Genomic DNA, 19,708 nt, shown 5'->3' with positions numbered 1-19,708 from the left:
GCTGCTGGAAGGAACTGGTGTGCGAGTCTTTCTTCCCTGCTGGTCGGTGTGGTAGGTGCCGCACACTGGCAGATTTCTTCTCTAATATTTCCACATTCCAAACACCTAGAATAATGAGTAAAGCGTGGTAGACTCTCATTCCAACACACTTTTCTTTTTCTTTTTCTTTTTTTTTTTTTTTTTTTTTTTGCCTTTTGCAAGACAAGGTTTCTCTGTATAGCCCTGGCTGTCCTGGAACTCACTCTGTAGACCAGGCTAGCCTTGAACTCTAACTCAGAAATCCACCTGCCTCTGCCACTCAAGTGCTGGGATTAAAGCGTGTGCCACCACTGCCCAGCTCAACACACTTTTCTTATTCTTCAATCTCCCATAATTCTAGCACAACAGCTTGAAGAAGTCTAGGTCGTGTCTCAAGTCTGTAATTGTAGAGCAGAGACCAGCCACAGGAAACATTCCTAAGGAGGAAGGACCAAAAGAACCTATTAGACCAGAGTCCACGTTGGCAAACCAGTGAATCTACGGTGGTTACTCACAAGAGTATGGGCAAGAAGTCCATAAAAAAAGCAGGGCTGCCTCAAAGACAGCTGCCTCAGTGAAAAGCCCAGGCCCAGGTGGGTGATGCCTCAGAATTCTACACCTTGAGCTTGCTGTGTGACTGTCAGGCAGCTTAGCAGGACAGAGAGTCTCCCTCAGTCAATTCCACAGGATGACCGTGGGCTCTGTCCAGGACTACTGCCTCCTCTCTTCCTCCAGTCATCCTTTACTGCGTCTTTAACCTTGGGGAGGGGCCTTGCATCTTGTTAGGTTCTTGAACCTGTGAGTTGTTTACTTATTCTCAGGAACTTCCTTTCTCCCTCCTGGAGGGAATGTTTCCCTTAGAAGCTCTAAGCTTCTATCAGGTGATCAAGGAAGGGGAATGGCATTTAAATAACAGCTAAGAAACAGAGATAGGACATACTCAAGAACTGCCAGGACAACCCCAAAATACAGGGTTGACTATAGAAACAGCCAACATTATCAAAAACAGGGGCTGGCAAAATTAAAGGCACTTGTTATCAAGCCCGATGACTTGAACCGGATCCCTAGGACCCACGTTGTAGATGACTGCTACAAGGTATACTCAGAAGTCCAAAGATACGGGGTGTGTGTGCGTGTGTGTGTGTTTGTGTAGACACGTGCAAATTCACTTCTCAATCTCCTGATTAGTCTCATTGATTAGTGCTGTGGCTAGCCTTCATCAGGGAAGTTTAATGCAGAAACTCAAAAGCTCAAAACTATCCAAAATGCCCGGGAATAGGAGATGGTGGTGTGCTTAACACTATATGGGACAGTTGTTCTCCTTCCAAGGTTGCGGAATGTTTTGGGGCATTAAGAATGTAAGAGCCAGAGAGTGGGGAGACATGCAGCAAAAACAACACCTTCTGGCCATGACATTGCACTCATGAACTTACTGCAGCTGCGGTTATCTGCAGAAGACCTGATATTGGCATATTAACATTTCAACATGGATGGTGGGAGGGGTCCATGGGCTTCACCCTTCCCTGAGGGATTATTGACAGTTCAAGACTGTTTGGGAAAGAGATGCTGGTTTTTTGTTTGTTTTGTTTTTTGGCTTTTGCAAGACAAGGTTTCTCTGTATAGCCCTGGCTGTCCTGGAACTCACTCTATAGACCAGGCTAGCCTCGAACTCTCGAACTCAGAAATCCGCCTGCCTCTGCCTCCCAAGTGCTGGGATTAAAGGTGTGCGCCACCACCGCCCGGCGAGATGCTGTTTTCTTTAGTAAGGTAGCTACTGATAAGTTTCTCTTGCTTCAGTAAAGAATCCCTTATCCATGGTAACCAAACCAAGTAAATGCCAAATGAAACCAGATAGGTCATGAACTAAGGACATGAAAGTAGAAGGGGGGAGGGTTGTTGGAGAGAAGGGTTCCAACTGGAGAAGGAGGGTGGAAGAGAAGAATGGTGAGTGACAATAACGGCATGACCCCTCCTAGGTATGGTTTAGGTTTTTACTGTAGGTATGAGAATACAGCCAGAGGCATCTGGAAGAGTCAGACTGAACATGGCCAACAGAACAGATTGAGCCATGGGCAGGGGGAAGGAAAAGCAGTCATTTCTCTAGTTCCATCATTTTGGCCTTGGGAATCACCAGGCTTGGCAGCAAATTCTTTACCAACTCCACCCCAGTTATCTGGCCTGCCCAATCTGAAGCTTTGATTGTAGAATCTATCATCTGGAAGTGTGCGGTATTATCTCAACTCTAAAGTTACAAACTTTCACCATTTTGGTGCTGAGTGCTTCCCTACCCTTAACTTCTGGAGCTCTTCCCAAAATTATTCCCGTCTCTATCTGTTCGGTCGGGTCTCTCCGCATCTGTTCATCCGGCTCTCACCCGGGAAGGCAGCAGACTCGCGCGTGCGCGGTTGTCTGCCTGAGACCGTTGCGCATGCGCCGCTGTACCCCCGCCCCCTTCCGCTCGCCTCTCCCAGCGCGGGGCTGAATGGCCGACCCCGACGCGGCCGGTGTGGCGGAGGTTGCTGTTCGGCTCCGCGAGCCCAGGTGACCCGCCCTCCTCCGGCCTGAACCCCTCGGCCCGAGCTCGTGCGGGAGGAGCCGGCCTGTGAGGGGAGCGGAAACCCCGCCGGCCTGAGCTCTTTCCCTGGCAGCCGCGGCTCTTTCCCTGGGACAATATGTTCAAGAGAATGGCGGAATTTGGACCTGACTCCGGCGGGAGAGTGAAGGTCAGTGCGCAGCCGCGGCGCGCAGAGCGGAAGCTCGGCGCTCATTGGGCCCCGAGTCCCCGTCTCCGCCTCCCGTCCCGCCAAAAACAAAGGTTCCGGGGTGGCTAGGGCATCCTGGACAGCTACCAGACGAGGTAACTGCTGGATAGGCTCGCCCCGCCTTGTCCTTCCCGAAGCCCCGTGCTAATAAAGTCATCAAAGAGCGCTCAGCTTCTTTCGTGTTTAGTGAAGGTTATCATAGAGTCCCAGCTTGATACTGGACGTTGTGACACTCAGTTCCAAACATTCATATTAGCATTTTACACATATATATTAATAGGGGTGGAGGTCAGAGGACAGCTTGCAGGAGTCGGTTGAATGCTGTCACCATGTGAATGGGTGTCTTTAGGGTTAGTCTCTGCCTCTCCAGCCTGCAGAGGTCTTTAACCAGTGTGCTGTATCAGCGCGTCCCCTTCCATCTTCCTACATGGCTGGTTACTTTTTAAGGCACTGGTTCCTGATGCTATCCCCGCGATCCTTTTAGCTCCTACTTATAGATCTTATCACAGAAAGGAATTTTTTCTTGCTTTTTTTGTTTTTGTTTTTGTTTTTTGTTTTTTCGAGACAAGGTTTCTCTGTGTAGTTCTGGCTGTCCTGGAACTCACTCTCTAGACCAGGCTGGCCTCGAACTCAGAAATCCGGCTGCCACTGGCTCCCAAGTGCTGGGATTAAAGGCGTGCGCCATCACTGCCCGGCGTCATATTATTTTTAATTACCTTAATCATAGTGTCTGTACATCCATAGCTGTCTTAACAGTAAATGTAAGGTGAGAAATCGTTTACCGGAAAATCCCAAAGCCCTGTAATGCAATAGGAGGAAGAAATGCCAGGTAAAAGCCCATGCTAGTATCAAGAGGCTTCATAGAGCTGTGCATTTGCCCAAGCTTTTAGGTAAGGTTTTCGGGCTGGTAGGAAGTGATTACAGAGCAAAGGGTTAATGGGGAAACTCTACAAGCACATGCTAAATCTAGACGTTTGTAGTTTTTAGTCTAGGAAAACTTGAGAAGGTTGGGCCTGTAAGTCCTCAAATGAGTTTCCTCCTTGGTAGCTGGGGTGGCCATGGGGCAAGAACAAGATAGGCCCTTGAGAGCCCCAACGCAAGTGGCCTGTGTGTTCCCACTGTCCCCACCTCCTCCTAGGCCATTCAGCTGTGAGCTGATCCATGTACTAATCCATTGATGAGGTTAGTGCTTTCATAGTCCGGTCACCTCTCAGTGGCACCAACTAGGGACCAGCAATACACCTTGGGGGATACTTGATACCCAAACTGTACTGTGCACAATAATGATGCCGGTGGAAAACGCTTGCCTTGAAATTCTCTCATAAACTGACCTTGGGTTTTGCCCTGTGTTTTGATAAACACTGCCGTAGGCTAATTTAAAAGCCTTTACCAGCAAGCAAAGCCAGTCAAAATGGCAGCTTGCACTCAGTAGCCTAGCTTTTAATTTTGTGAAGGCATTTTGTTTTTCTTTAATCAAGTACTTGTGTGTTTTTTTTTTTCTTGTGTGCTTTTACTTGCTGATTTAAATTAGAACATTTCGGGCCATCTTTCCAGCTCAGCAGGTAAAAGGCACTTGCCACCAAGCCTGGTGACCTCTGTTGGGGCCTCAGGACATACGTGGTGGAAGGAAGAGAATCTACTCCTGCAGATGGTCCCTACCTCCACGTGTGCTACACAGGGCACGTAGTCTATATATGCCCAGACTATAGTCTTCTGCAAGGACAGCGAGCGCTTCAGCCGCTGAACCATCTCCTCAGCCCCTCACATGGGCAGCATTGTGCTAACATTGATGAGTGTGACATTGGTTTGAGGAGATCTCTGTTCTTAGTAAACCTGTATGTACTTAGACTGCGGCTCCCTGAAACAAGTCGCCGTTGCTTATGCTGTTTATTCGGGTGGTGGTGAAATATTTACTGACTTTAACCTTGCTTTTCTTTTAGGGGGTTACCATCGTTAAGCCAATAGTTTATGGTAATGTTGCCCGGTATTTTGGAAAGAAGAGAGAAGAAGACGGACACACTCACCAGTGGACAGTGTATGTAAAGCCATACAGAAATGAGGTAGGCGCTTGCTTTTCTTCAAACTAGGTTTTGAAGTACAGTTTGTTTCCTTGAGAGTAAACTGTGAATTGTATACTAACTTTCCAAGTATGAAGTAGACCTATTTTAGAGTCCTACCACTAGCCCCATCTGAAACAATAAAATGAAAACTCATCTTCATGTAATCAATGCAGTTTTTCAAAAATGTCTTCTGATGGGCTGGAGAGATGGCTCAGCGGTTAAGAGCACTGACTGCTCTTCCAAGGGTCCTGAGTTCAATTCCCAGCAACCACATGGGGGCTCACAACCATCTGGGATGGGGTCTGATGCCCTTTTCTGGTGTGTCTGAAGACAGCTACAGTGTACTCATACACATAAATACATTTATAATGCCCCTTCCTTTAAAAACCTGTCTTCTGATTAAGATTAAGATGAGGGGCTGGAGAGATGGCTCTGTGGTGAAGCAGGTGGTGCTCTTGCAGAGGACCTGAGTTGGTCCCCATCACCCACGGGAGGCAGCTCCCGGGGACCGGGTGCCTCTGGCCTCCTTGAACATCTGTACACACATACTCATACTCACGCATGTGTACGCACATCTGCACACACATACTCACACACATGCGTACATACATATGAACCACACGTGGGGTAGTTTTTGTAAAGGGTGGGAGGAGGAGGAAGTTGGTGAAGTAGCTAAAGCAGAAGAGGACCAGCAGTGTCAGCATGAGGACCTGAGACAGATCTCCAGCACCTGGAAGAAAAGCTGGTGTGGGGGCTGGAGGTGGGACATGATGATCTCTGGGCTTCCTGGTTAACTAGTCACAAATGATTGGTGACCTCCGGGTTCAGCGAGACCCTGTCCCCAAACAGTCAGATGGAGAGCAGTAGAGGGATGTACCTGACGTGGACCTCTCCCTGGCCAGGTGGGGTGCATCTCTCCCTTATACGTTATACATAAAGAGTTTTCTCAAAATTAACTACAGATATGTTTTTCCTGGTATAATTCTATAAAAATACCCCAGATCTTGCTGTTATTTCTGATGGAAGTCATAATTAACTGAGAATGTTATTTATCGATGCATATAAAAGCAGAATTTGAGCCGGATGGTGGTGACGCGTGCCTTTAAGCCCAGCACTGTGTTCCAGGCCAGCCTGGGCTACATAGTAAGACCTGTCGCAACAGCCATGTCCCCTCAAAACCCAGGATTTGCAAAACAGTGATAGGAGGGACTTGGCCCAGGCTGAGGTAGACTGGCTGACCTCAAGTGGAGATCTTCCTGCTTCTGCCTCCCGAGTGCTGGGGTTTAAGGTGTGTCTCCACACTGGCCTATTTTGTTTTGTTTGATTTTGAGTAAAAGACACCAAGCTTGAGCCCGAGCTATATCCCTGCCTTTTTAAAACATTTTGTTTTGAAACAGAGTCTGGCAAAGTTGCCCAGGCTGCCCTCAAACTTAGTCATACTTCCTTGGCTTCTTGGTTAGCCAGGAGGCCTCACGGGTCAGATAACTCATGTTTTATTTTAATTATGTTCTGTAAACTTGGAAGGAAAGTGTATTGTATAAAATTGTGCGCAGATGCTGCGTCTGTATCCGGAGAACTGACTTCTCTCTATTTTAGGATATGTCAGCTTATGTGAAGAAAATCCAGTTTAAATTACATGAAAGCTATGGCAATCCTTTAAGAGGTGAGGTACAGCTTTTGGTTCGTCATCTACGTAATTATAAAAGGACCGGGGAGCAGGAACTAACTTAGTAATTTGCGATTGTTTTCTTTTTCTTCCCTCTCTCTAGTGGTTACTAAGCCTCCATATGAAATCACTGAAACAGGATGGGGTGAATTTGAAATAATCATCAAAATATTTTTCATTGACCCTAATGAAAGACCTGTGAGTAACATTAACCTTTGCAAGAAGAAAATGGGTCATTTAATAATGTGCAAGTGTCACACTTCCTGGGGAGCTGGTGTTTGTTAGCGGTCTGGCCATACGTGAAGACTTTCCTTGTTGTTTAGGATCTGTCAGTGTTACTCTCACTCCACCATTCATATCTACACACCACTCGGACAGGTCCCTAATAGGTAATCTGAAAGTGCTATTGATGGGGTGGGGGTTGGGGCCTTAGTGTCCTAGCCAGGCTGAAGGTAAACAAATACAACCCTAGTGTCTCAGACTGGTTAATCCCAGTGCCTTCAAATCCTTGCCAGCCTGGAGCTCAGAGTTAGGGCCCTGTAACAGAAAACAGCACAAACAACAATACAGAAAAGTCTTAACTCCCTATAGCCAATTACTTCAGGAGTCAGAGTCTGCCCAATGGGATGTGGGCCCTCCAGTGTATAGGGCACCTTCCTTATAGATGTAGACCCCATCAGGCCGTGTTAATTGTCTGCCATGACATCACCTCTGTTGCCAAGGAGAAAGTAAGATCGGCAGCCCCGGCCACCCCATGGGCTTCCCTATTTTTTTTTCCAAAAACAAATTCTTACCCTTATTTACATGTGCCAGTGCACACTTAGAGAATAACTTTTAGGAATTGGGTCTCTCCCTTTTGAAGAGAAATTATTTATTTTGTGTGTATCGATGTTTGCCTGCATGTGTGTGCGTGCGCCACACGCATTGCAGAGGTCAGAAGAGGATGTTGGGTCCTCTGGACCTGGAGTGATGATTGGTGTGGACCACCGTGTGCTGGGACCTGAACCCAAGCAAGTGTTCTGAATCTCTGAGGCTTCTCCTCGGCGCCTGGTCTCACAGCCTACCATGCAGGCCTGGGAGTCAAACTCAGGTCGTTAGGCTTGACCTGAGCAAGTGCCTCTACCCACTGAGCCATCTTGCCTGCCTGCGCCTGCTTGCTGGCTCTTTTCTCTTCTCTTCTTTTTAATACAGGTTCTCACTGTGTAATCCTAGTATTCACTGTGTAACCCAGTCTGGCTTCAAACTCAATACAATCCTCCTGCCTCAGCCCCCAAAATTGCAGGTGTGTACCACTGTGCCTGCCTTCTTGATGGTGAGACCTGCCAGTCCTGAGCTTGTAGCATCTGTACTCCTAGGAGGCGTGGCTCCCACCTCTGGGGGCCCTCTCTGTGCCCGCACTCGGGTTGTAGATTCACTGCAGCATCTGTTGTCTGCTCCAGAGATATTAAAGATATGGCCGGCATAACTCATGCTCTCTTTTAAGATCATCTGCTGTTGTTTTAGTGATATTCTGGGGATTTGCCTTCTCCATTTTCTACACCCCCAATCCAAGGTAGTGATTAACCCAGAGCCTTGTACTATGTAAGAAGCTGTAACTCCGCCCCTGCTCTCGGGGCGTCCCATTGGACGTGGAGAATACCCTTTCCATGGGCTAAGTCCTATCCAGAGAAGGCAGACATCAGTAAGCTGAGTCCATCTGTTTAGATTTAGTCACAAATGTTTGTTCATTTTCTTCTACACAGAAGGCGGGCTTCTATTCTGTGACTGTCTGGGAGAATCCTGTTTCCTTGTAACGGTTGTAGCTAACCGTTTGGGAAGTTCTGTGCCTCAAGATTGGTGTGTATGTTCACCATGAGCTGCGCTGCTTTGCCAGCTCTTGTTGGGTGAGCAAGGGCACATGCGCTGTAGCACAGAGCCCCTCCTGCGGCCTCAGTGCACAGTGTTAAAGACAAGGTGCTCTTAAGAGCCAGTGTGCTACCTCCCTCCTGTTCACCGTGCTGCTGGGTATGCCCTAGTGGAATATCTTGCTCCCACTGGAGAATTTACTATTGATTGTTCTTTTAGAAAACTACTTTTCCCCTTACCGTTGAATTATCTAGCCCAGGCTGCTGATGTAGAACTCAGAAACGCTCCTGCCTCTGCCTCCTGTGTGCTGGGATTACAGGCATGCTCCACCGTGCCCCCTTCTGATCCTTTTTATCCAAGTAAATTTGTGAACTTCAATCCTCACAGAGTACTGTTGAGATTCCCATAGCTTTGTTTGTGTTGTTTTGGGGTACATTTACTCTCAGGAAGTGCTTGAGTAGAGCCTCACCTAACTGTAAAATGTCCCTACTGAAATGTGGACAGAGAAGTGTCCCTGGAAAGGAAACAAAGGACAGGAAGTTTGGGTGGTTTACCGCCTAAGTTGCAATTGAAGCAAGATCTAGACTTTGAGGTATTTACTAATTCCACCTCCTAATTCAGCTAACGCAGTGACAGTGTCAGGCAAGACTGACGGCGCACAATTTTACTCTTAGCACTTGAGAAGTGGGGGCAGGAGGGTCAGCAGTTCAAGGCCTACCTTCTGCTACTTAGTGTGATGCCAGCCTCAAGGTTTCAGAAATCCAGGAAGAAAGGACTGACTCACTGATGGAGGAGTGTCCTGGCGATGGTGGAGCCACTGGATAGAGTGACCCTGTGTGTGTTCTAGGTGACTCTGTATCACTTACTGAAGCTGTTCCAGTCCGACACCAACGCCATGTTGGGGAAAAAGACAGTGGTTTCAGAGTTCTACGATGAAATGGTAAGGCCTCAGGATGCGAGGGTCTGTAAAAACACTGAGTTCTGGAGCGGGCAATGAGTGTTAAAAGCATTGAAGTTGGAGACCTTGAGACTTACTGGGCTTTTTTTCTCCTTTTATTCCTTAAGATATTTCAAGACCCGACGGCAATGATGCAGCAACTGTTAACAACGTCTCGCCAGCTGACGCTGGGAGCCTATAAGCACGAAACAGAGTGTAAGCCTTTAACCTGTGCTGCAGTGGGAGCGGATGGTTTGATTAGCGGATAAGGGTTTTTGTTTTAGGTTTAATCTCAGCTCCTCCTTAATCCTCATAAGCCCTTAAAATGCCGGCTTTGCTGTCACGTGGTAGAAGAAATGGAGGGGACTTAGAAATAACTGAGTGCGGCTCATAGTGCGCAAGGACGTGTGGGGTTTCTTTTCTTTTCTTTTTCTTTCTTTTTTTTTTTTTTGGTTTTTCGAGACAGGGTTTCTCTGTGTAGCCCTGGCTGTGTAGACCAGGCTGGCCTCGAACTCAGAAATCCGCCTGCCTCTGCCTCCCAAGTGCTGGGATTAAAGGCGTGCGCTGCCACCACCGCCCGGCGGATGTGTTTTCAATTGGTTTCATGGTTATGTTATTTCACTGTACTGACTGTGACCGGCTATGCTTTGTGAACGGTAGTTACCTAAGGCATCCACAAGGTGGCGATGTTGGCTGCAAGCAGGATTGCTTGTCAAAACAATACCATGCTAGCCAGCTTATAATTAAGTAAATACATCTTATTTTGTAGTTAATACATTTATTCAGTAATGTTTACTGTATCCAGCTAAAGATTTTGTTTTTATTATTGCTTTGGTATTGTTGGGGATTGAATCCAGGACCTCACATAGGCATTCTCTACTGAAAGCTACATCACCAACCCCTAGAAATTTTCAAATAATAACATTCTTTTGTCACTATAAATGATAGTTTTATATATCACACGGTATTCTAGGTACTTTGTACACATCGGTTCCTTTTAAGTCTTCTGAATGGAGCTGGGCAGGTGGCCTGGTTGTATGCACAGGAACCTGAGCTTGGATCCCCAACACCTCTGTAAAAAGCTGGAGAGGGTGGCACGTGCCTGCAGTCCAGGAGCCGGCGATGCAGAGATGGGAAGATGGGCGGGGCTGCTGGCAGCCGATCTCGCCCAGTCACTGAGCTCTGGGTTCAGTGAGACCCGGTCTCAGAACAGTAAGGTGGAGAGGGATGGAGGAAGGCAAAGGGTGCTACATTTCTGCCTCCACACACATGGTCACATGTGCACACATGCACATGCGTGCACCACACACACACAGTCTCTCAACAAATGGCGTGAGGTCTCTGTCATGTCGTGAGCGAGGCAGTGTGTATGTGCAGACATGAGCTGACCGTGTCACGGCTGGAGGAGCCAGACCTCAGACTTAGGCAGTTTCCTCTTTGGAAAAGAAGAAGCTAGAAGCTTGTTTTGGTGGAATGATTGTGTGACATAATCACACCTGTGCATTAGTTCAGAATACTGTTGATTGGTTCACTAGCATTTCTTGGGTTTGTATGCCGCTTATTCCAAAGTAATATGCATGTAGAGAAAACCAAATAATGTCTCAAAGCCTCAACCGTGAGCTAGTAGCTGCGGTCTCATCTTATAGAAAACAGCATGGCCCCTCTGTTGGAGTTTAGACTTCCTCCCCCGACCCACCATGTTGAGTGTCTGTCTCTCAGATTGTCTGTGTTTCATGCAGGGGCAGCGGCCTTAGGAAGTGCTGTTTCTCCTCTGTGGTGTCCCTTAACATAAGTGGATAGGGTCACTCAGCTCAACTGTCTTCTTTAGTTGCAGAACTTGAAGTGAAAACCAGAGAAAAACTAGAAGCTGCCAAGAAAAAAACAAGCTTTGAGATTGCAGAGCTTAAGGAGAGATTGAAAGCGAGTCGTGAGACTATAAATTGTTTAAAAAATGAAATCAGAAAGCTTGAAGAAGACGATCAGACAAAAGACATATGAGCGGCTGGTACTAAATCAGCCGCAGAGCAGTGGGCACTGCAGGAGGGACCTGAGGCAGATGCTTGCTGTCCCTGGGAGGAGCTGCGAGTGTGGTCACCGGCCATGGCCATGGCTTTCTCAGTGAGGGCTCCAGGTCCTCGAGCTGTCTTCCCTGGGGACATCTGTGCTCTGAGACTTGATGCTGGACAGCATTCCGTGATGTTAAGCACAACTTTTAAAGTATTTGTTTTGTTTTTAAGTTGAACTGTATGTGTAGTTTATTTTCTTTCGAGCAGGCTTAAAAATTCTTTTATAAAGTCTAACTTGTGCAGGTTTGTACTTCTCTACTGATTAGAATTAGTGATTAGTCTGTGTGTTGAGTTCTTCAGGTCCACATCCACCCCGTCTACCTCTTTTGTATATGATGTGTCTAGGAAGTATTTAATAAATGTCGTTTACTGCTCCTGTGTCTGCCTCTTGTGACTTCTCCAATCACTTTACCACCTTGTGTTTTCAAATAAATATTTGCTATTCTTTGAGAATTTTTTGCAGTGTGTTTTGATCGTATTCACCGCTCCCCTCCCCTGAGCTCCTCCCAGATCCTCGCTGACCTGCCTTAAAGAGAATTGGCACCCCTCCCTGGCCCCCCCCAGAAGCCGACATCTGTCTGTATATTCTCAGTCGGGGTGGGGGCTCATGGGAGCACTTCTCCCTGACACCCAGATCATGTTCTACAGAAATGGCCTGGCAGTGTGTGTATGAGAGACTGAAGACCCAGACCCTTGCCTACATATGAGGGTATGTGCCTACCTCTGTCACCCAAATCCTGGGATGACAGGCTTGCACCACCATGTGTCTGGGTGTGTGAAGACATCACATTCATACCACAGCTCTCATGGCCACAGGAGAACATTCCGCCCTGTTGAGGCAGAATCTTATTTCTGCTGCTGTGTTGCACACTCCAGGTCAGCAGGCCTGTGAGCTTCCTCCACATGATTCTAATGCCTCCCATCCCCCGTGGGAGATTGTAGACATACCACCATGTCGAGCTTTGTGTGGGCTCGGACCCAGATCATCAGGACTGCACAGCCAGCAGCTGTCCCCACTGAGCCGGCTCCTGGGACAGAGTCTGGATTCAGGTCTTCTGCTGGACTTTCTCATCTGGCTTTTTTATTGGCTTTAGTTACTTTAAATTATTTAATTCTTAAAAATATAAGATGTTCATTGGCATTCTAGATAGCAACCTTACATGACACACTGCTTGCAAATTCCCAGCTCTAAGGAGGCCTCCACCCACTGAGTTTTTTGCCCTTGGCTGGCTGTGCCAGGTTATCTGTTCTCTATCTTCAGCCAGACTTTATTGCACCTTCATGATTCCTTGGTGAATCATGGTTTGAGATTTTCCAGTCAACTGAATCTCTCTTCACCACTAGAACACTGTTGCACATGAAGGGGAATTTAGGGAGTATTTAATCCAGTTCATATCTGATGGTGAAATTAAGCCCTGAAAAAAAATTAAACTTTTGAAGTCATATAATCTGTCAGGGCTAGAAGTGGAATTTGAATTCCTTCCCTGCCAGAGTGGGCACGAACATTCAAGTATGATACACATGGTTTCTGGGAGAACTGGAAATCACCTGAAAGTTCACTTTCCAAGAAAGTGTCTATAAGCTTTTGAGGAAAGGGTCTGTAAGCTGGATTTACTGTAACTGGCACAAATCCTGCCACCCCAATTTATTCTCCTTTTAGTTCATCTGTTCAAATAAAGTTCTCAAAATGAGAATTGTTAGCCCTGCTAACAATTGCTAGGTTTAATTGAATGCATAAATTGAAACCACAACTCTTTTTAAAAAAGTAACTTTTAGGGGGCTGGAGAGATGGCTCAGTGGTTAAGAGCACTGACTGCACTTCCAGAGGTCCTGAGTTCAAATCCCAGCAACCACATGGTGGCTCACAACCATCTGTAATGAGATCTGATGCCCTCTTCTGGTGTGTCTGAAGACAGCTACAGTATATTCATATATAATAAATAAATAAATCTTTGAAAAAAAAGTAACTTTTAGTCTTTTTGCATGCAAGTATGTGAAGTGAGATGTGTTTGAGTCAGACGATAACTTGGAGAAATTGGTTCTCTGGTTCTACCATGTGGGTCCTGGGGATTGAACTCAGGTCATGGGCTTATCAGAGCTGGATCTACCTATCTATCTATCTATCTATCTATCTATCTATCTATCTATCTACCTACCTACCTACCTATCTATCTATCTATCTATCTATCTATCTACCTACCTACCTACCTATCTATCTATCTATCTATCTATCTATCTATCTATCTATCTATCTATCTATCTGAGATTTGAGACTGCCTGTCTTGGAACTCACTTTGTAGACCAAGCTGACCTTGAACTCAGAATTTCCCTGCCTCTGCTACTCGAGTACAGGAATAAAGGGTGTACATTACCAGGCCTGACTGGACCTATTTATTCTTATTCAGTGTGTCAGCTAGTGTTCTCAGTTCTTAAGTCACTGGTGTGCCGTCATCTTCACAGGAGTCTTTTTTTTTTTTTTTTTTGGTTTTTCGAGACAGGGCTTCTTTGTGCAGCCCTGGCTGTCCTGGAACTCACTCTGTAGACCAGGCTGGCCTCGAACTCAGAATTCCGCCTGCCTCTGCCTCCCGAGTGCTGGGATTAAAGGCATGCGCCACCACTGCCCGGCCACAGTAGTCTTTCTTCAGGCTGTTTATATTTAGAATTAAGCTATTGCAGCTGGTGTCAAAGCAAAGAGCCGAAACTATGGGCAAATTAACTTCTCACTTCCAGAAACAGTTTTGTGGAGGGCAGGAGTTGGCAGCCTACAACCAACTCCTGAGCCAAATCCATTCTGCTACCTGTTTCTTAAATTCTGAACACAGAAATCACTGACATGATTCCAATTGCAGCTTATGCTCTGTACCGCTACAGATGTTTAACAAGTTTCTGTTTCCCACAGTGGATTTGAATATACTACCTACCATGTGAAAGTCTGTTGAAACTGAATGGAACACCTTTGGATGGTAGGATTAAAGACAGTGAAATTCCAGCAAACCAAATCCAGTCACACGTGAAAGACTAAGTGAGCCCCTTGTCAAGGAGTGCACGGTGGTTAATCACAAAGAGACAACTTGCCATGCTCTCTCGGGAGCTGAATTATGTTCCCTTAGTTCAAGCCCGAACTCCAGTAGCTCACGATGTGACTGTACCTTGAGACAGTGTCTTTAAATGAGGTTAATCGAATTAATAAAAGGGTAGGCCCTAATCCAGTAAGGCTCATGACTTTATAAAAAGGGTGTTCAGACACAGAAGACATGGAAGAACACAGGGAGAGCACCTCAGAAAAAAGCCTCAGAAGAAACTTAACACTGCTCACTTCCTGAACTCTGTCTAGCCTCCAGAACTGTAAGAAAATAAGTATCTGCTGTTTAGACACCCAATATGTGTTACTTGGTTACAGCAGCCCAGGGCAAGGACCCAGTGAGGTAGTATGTTTGCTCTTGACGCATCTATTCGTGCTGGAGGTTCTAGCCAGGACAGTCAGGCAAAAAAGTGAGTGAAAGCCAACTAGGCTAGAAAGGGAAGAAGAAAGATGATCCTATGTGCAGATGGCATGGTTGTGCTGGCTGGTTGTGTGTGTCAGCTTGACACAAGCTAGAGTCGTCAAGAGAGGAAGGAGCCTCAGTTGAGGAAATCCCTCCAGGAGATCCAGCTGTAAGGCATTTTCTCAATTAGTGATCAGTTGGGGAGGGCCCAGCTCATAGAGGATGATTCCATCCCTGGGCTGGTGGTCCTGGAATCTATAAGAAAGCAGGCTGAGCAAGTCATGGGGGACAAGCCAGTAAGCAGCACCCCTCCATTGCCTCTGCATCAGCTCCTTCCTCCAGGTTCCAGCCCTGCTTGAGTTCCTGTCCTGACTTCCTCCAGTGAAGGACTATGATCTCAAAGCATAAGCTGAATTAACTCTTTCCTCCTCAACTTGCTTTTTTGGCCATAGTGTTTTTGTCACAGCAGTAGAAACCCTAAGGCAGTGAGTGATCTATCAAGAAAATCCCAAGGAGCCAGGTAGTCGTGGTGCATGCCTTTAATACCAGTACTCAGAATGCAGTGGCTACAGGCAGATCTCTTTGAGGGCCAGCCTGGTCTACAGAGCAAGTTTCAGGATAGCCAGGGCTATGCAGTAAAACCCTGTCTAGAAAAACAAAACCAAGAATGTTACAACTCAAGAATCGATGGCTCAATTGAAAATTGGGCATGGTGATTCAGAGAGCCACGCAGGACAGGAGGGAAGTGTTAGTCTAGCGTCTGGCACCGCTAAAATTTCTCTGGTGGGGACTGAAGAGTCAGCTTGGTAGTTAAGAGCTCTTGTTGCTGTTGTAAAGGACCTGGGTTTAGTACCCAGCACCCACATGGTGGTTCGCAACTGTAACTCCAGTTCCAGGGGATACATCACCCTCCACAGGCACCAGACATGTACTCAGTACACACACATACATGAATGCAAAACACTTGGAGGGTTTGTTTTGTTTTGTTTTGTTTTGAGACTAAGAGACTCCTTGCAGCAGTGGTGTGAACCCAGAGTTCGAGCTGTGTCCTCGGGAGAGCCCACAGGTCAGGCTTTGAGAGAGTTTCCTCCACTCTGACGAAACACTGGCTGAGAGGAGTGAAGCCAAGACTGTAAACAAAGGTGATGTCGTGGTGCCAGAAAAAGCTCAAGGAAAACTATTGCAAACAACAGTAATAACCAGTAACCATGAGATCAGGTCCCAAGGAAAGGCTGGAGAGAGCCAACGTTAGTTAGTGAGAAAGTCAGACACAGAGTTCTTCTCACCAAAGCTGTAAACGACAGGATTATTATTATTATTATTATTATTTTACTTCGAGATGGTGACATTCTTGGAAAGTGTATGGGCTGAATCACTGTTGAAATGGTGTCACGTGAAGCTGCCTGTCCCAACATTCCAAACTGTTTCATCATGGAAATAATATCCGTGTCCCCCTTTTATAATAAACTGATGACATCTAACCTAATAACGTCCGTTGTCTTGGGAATTTGCGTCTGCTGTACTGTTATAGACATTTCCAAGAAGAATAAGAATAAACAAGAAAACTTTCTCTGGTGACGCAACTCATCTTTGTGGCTATCCCTCTTTAAGACTAGCATGTCTAAAATTAGCAATAACGGCTTTCCAAATTCCAACCCTGCCTCGTGTGCGCTAAGACACCACTGTTGCCACAAGATGTTGAAGAGGCCTGTGTTATTCAAACTCAGAGAGCCACCTGCCTCAAGACACCACTGTTGCCACAAGATGTTGAAGAGGCCTGTGCTACTCAAACTCAGAGAGCCACCTGCCTCAGCTGGGATTAAAGGTGTGTGCCACCACCACCCGGCTGTGCCCCATCTTTTGAATGGAAGTTGCAGGCGCTTTTCTGAAGAGACCCAGAGAGGAAATATCTCAGCAGTCAGCATCTGGCCTGTTGTTGGGTTGTAGTGTGTGTGGGTCTGTTGTTGGGTTGGATTGTGGGTCCCAACTCTGTCTCACCACGGGGCTGGGGCCTCTCATGGGGGCAGAGGCACTGGAATTCAACTGTGTTCACTCCGCACCAGTGCAGAGTGGACATCAGGCTGTGCGAAGCCGCAGGACTCTACAGGGTGGGAGAGCACAGACTGAGGTCCTGAGGGGACCCGGAGGTCTTGGGAGGAGGGATGAGGTCTGGCTGCATCCCTCAGAGATGAGAGTTCTTGGTCCAGGCGACTTGCTGGGCTTGCTTGCTTGGGTTGGGTGGTTGGGTCTCTGACTGAGAACGCAGAGGTCAGCAGCAGCAGGAGATTAGACAATGGCTCTGTGGACTGAGACCTGCTCAACTGTTCCCCGTGGAGGACCCTGAAGAGATAGTCCATGGTCTTAAAATGTTGATTGTCATGGCAAAAAGTAGATGAAACTATATTTTCAGGGAGGGCCTGAGGTTAAATACCCTTTGCAAGAAGGCATGTCTGGGAAGGAATGTTTAATTGGGTACGTCCCTCTGGCCTTTAGGTATCTCTTTTCTTTCCTTTTCTTTTCTTTCCTTTTCTTTTGTCTTCTTTTCTTTTGTTTCTTTCTTTCTTTCTTTCTTTCTTTTTCAAGACAGGATTTGTCTGTGTAGCCCTGGCTGTCCTGGAACTCACTGTGTAGACCATCCGGTCCCCTGGAACTGGAGTTACACATGATTGTGAGCTACCAAGTGGGTGCTAGAAATAGAATCTAGATCCTCTGAAAACGTAACCAGTGTTCCTAAGCACTAAGCCATCTCTCCAGCCTAAAACTAAGCTAAAATTTTAAATATTATTTATTTAATATATATGCGTACACTGTAGCTATGTCCAGTCACACCAGAAGAGGACATCAGATCCCATTACGGGTGGTTGTGAGCCACCATGTGGTTGCTGGGATTTGAACTTATGACCACTAGAAGAGCAGTCAGTGCTCTTAACTGCTGAGCCATCTCTCCAGCCCCTAAATCTTTTTTTTTTTAAAGATTTATTTATTTATTATATATGAATACACTGTAGCTGTCTTCAGATACACCAGAAGAGGGCATCAGATCTCATTACAGATGGTTGTGAGCCACCATGTGGTTGCTGGGATTTGAACTTAGGACCTCTGGAAGTGCAGTCAGTGCTCTTAACCACTGAGCCATCTCTCCAGCACCGAGCCCCTAAATCTTGTATCTCTAAAAAAAACAACTCAATGTCCCAGGACATCCCTGCCCAACACCCCCCCTTTTTTTGTTTGTTTGTTTGTTTTTCAAACAGGCTTTCTCTGTGTAGCTCTGGCTGTCTGGGAACTCACTTTGTAGACCAGGCTGGTCTACAGAGATTCAGAGATTCACCCGTCTCAGATGAGATTAAAGTTGTGTGCCACTACCACCCCATCTTTTGAGTGGAGAATGAAGGAACTTTTCACAAGAAAACCAGAGAGTAAATATCTCAGTTTTTGTCAGTAGGTGACATCTGCTACTGTGTGAAAGTAATCCCACCTAGCAAATGAGTATAACTGTCCAAGAAAAATGGCTTTATTGACACTGAAACTTGAACATATGGTTTTTCAAGTCAAAATATTTTCTTTCATTTGTTTTTATTCAAACATTGAAAAACTATATAGTAGAGGAAACCATATAATAAATAGCATATATAAAGTATATAGTATATATAATATATGCATTCACCATTCACTATAACCTGGTGAAGTAATATTAGGCAGCCAGCCAGGTTTAGCCCCAAGGACTTGTTTTTTCATCGTTTCTCTGGGTTAGAACTGCACCCATGACATGTTGACCACAAGAGGGCGATCTGTGATTTCCTATGGAATTTAGAGGTTGTCGCAGGGTCCTTGGAAGAGTCCGGAGCAGACCAGATTAGTCCAAGCGACCCTTAAAAGGGGATTGCTAGAGCCTGCGAGGTAGCTTAGAGTCAAACTGACTCACTGAGTTCAATCCCAAGAGACCACACTGTAGGAGAGAGTCAATTCCCACGTGTGGTCATATGACCTACACAGACAGTCAGACAGACGACACACACACACAGACAACAGACACAGAGACATAGATGTATAATAATAATAATAAATTAATAATAATAATGCAATTCTAAAGACTAATGAAGCACCAGCACAGCGGCTGTCTTTTCCCAGTGTAAAGTTCCGGGTAATGTAACGTCACCAGAGGCTTGCCCCTACCCCTTTCCTGAGCACTGTAAACATGCTGTATCACAAGGAATTTGCCTCCCAGAAAACATTGCAGAAGACCTTGTCTTCTTCCTTCACAACTCATCAGTGGGAATGTTCAGAGCTTATTTGACCCCTTGGCATCATTCAGAGGTTTGCTTTGTCTGTTTGCTTTCGAGATGGGATCTTGGTGTGGAGTCAGGTTTGGCCTTGAACTCCAGATAACCACCCCTACTAAAGTCAATTGCAGGTGTGAGCCCCACAAATAGCTGGCCAGGTGGCACTCTCCCTCCCTCTCTCCCTCCCTTCCTCCCTCTGTTCTCTTTTCCAGTCCTGCTCAATCGTGCCAGCACCTCTTCCTCTACTTAGTCTATTAGTATTAATTTATTTTATTAGTTATTTGGGGGGTTGTTTTGTTTGAGACAGGGTCTCGTGTAATCCAGACTGGCCTAAGACTTGGTTGTGTAGCAGACAATGTTCGTGAACTCCTAACCCTCTTGTCTTAGCTTCCCAAGAGCTGGGATTACAGGCTTGTACACACAGGATGCGTAATTTACAAAAACTCTCCACGTGTCTACCCTGAGCCAGCTTTTAAGGAATTCTTGCCTATCCGTGGTCTTAAGTAATATTTTTTTTATGCTAATCATTAAAAGCCGGCATGCCAATCCTCAGCTCTGGACTATATTAAATTACTTCCAGATAATGTAT

The 19,708-nt window shown here is 46.2% G+C and overlaps 1 protein-coding gene across 1 annotated transcript; it reads left to right on the top strand.

The window, feature by feature from the left end:
• Positions 1 to 2,485: 2,485 nt before the first annotated feature.
• On the top strand, positions 2,486 to 11,807 carry Yeats4 (YEATS domain containing 4). The gene is made up of 7 exons (XM_028759030.1): positions 2,486 to 2,741; positions 4,721 to 4,840; positions 6,437 to 6,503; positions 6,610 to 6,704; positions 9,199 to 9,291; positions 9,417 to 9,504; positions 11,117 to 11,807. The coding sequence occupies exons 1-7, from the start codon at positions 2,691 to 2,693 to the stop codon at positions 11,284 to 11,286; spliced, it is 684 nt and encodes a 227-aa protein (XP_028614863.1). The 5' UTR covers positions 2,486 to 2,690; the 3' UTR covers positions 11,287 to 11,807.
• Positions 11,808 to 19,708: the final 7,901 nt, after the last annotated feature.

Source organism: Grammomys surdaster, unplaced genomic scaffold, assembly GCF_004785775.1.
Source record: "Grammomys surdaster isolate TR1022 unplaced genomic scaffold, NIH_TR_1.0 126271, whole genome shotgun sequence".
In the NCBI taxonomy this organism is placed as follows: domain Eukaryota; kingdom Metazoa; phylum Chordata; class Mammalia; order Rodentia; family Muridae; genus Grammomys; species Grammomys surdaster.
Note: the sequence above shows the minus strand (reverse complement) of the source record. Positions and strands in the feature narration are given on the sequence as shown.

What these genes read in the sequence shown, in the direction of transcription:
- Yeats4 (XM_028759030.1), top strand. Translation starts at nt 2,691, where the DNA reads ATGTTCAAGAGAATGGCGGAATTTGGACCTGACTCCGGCGGGAGAGTG. An exon ending in TAAAGCCATACAGAAATGAG is followed by an intron (nt 4,841 to 6,436) that starts GTAGGCGCTTGC and finishes TCTCTATTTTAG; the next exon opens with GATATGTCAGCTTATGTGAA. An exon ending in TTGACCCTAATGAAAGACCT is followed by an intron (nt 6,705 to 9,198) that starts GTGAGTAACATT and finishes TGTGTGTTCTAG; the next exon opens with GTGACTCTGTATCACTTACT.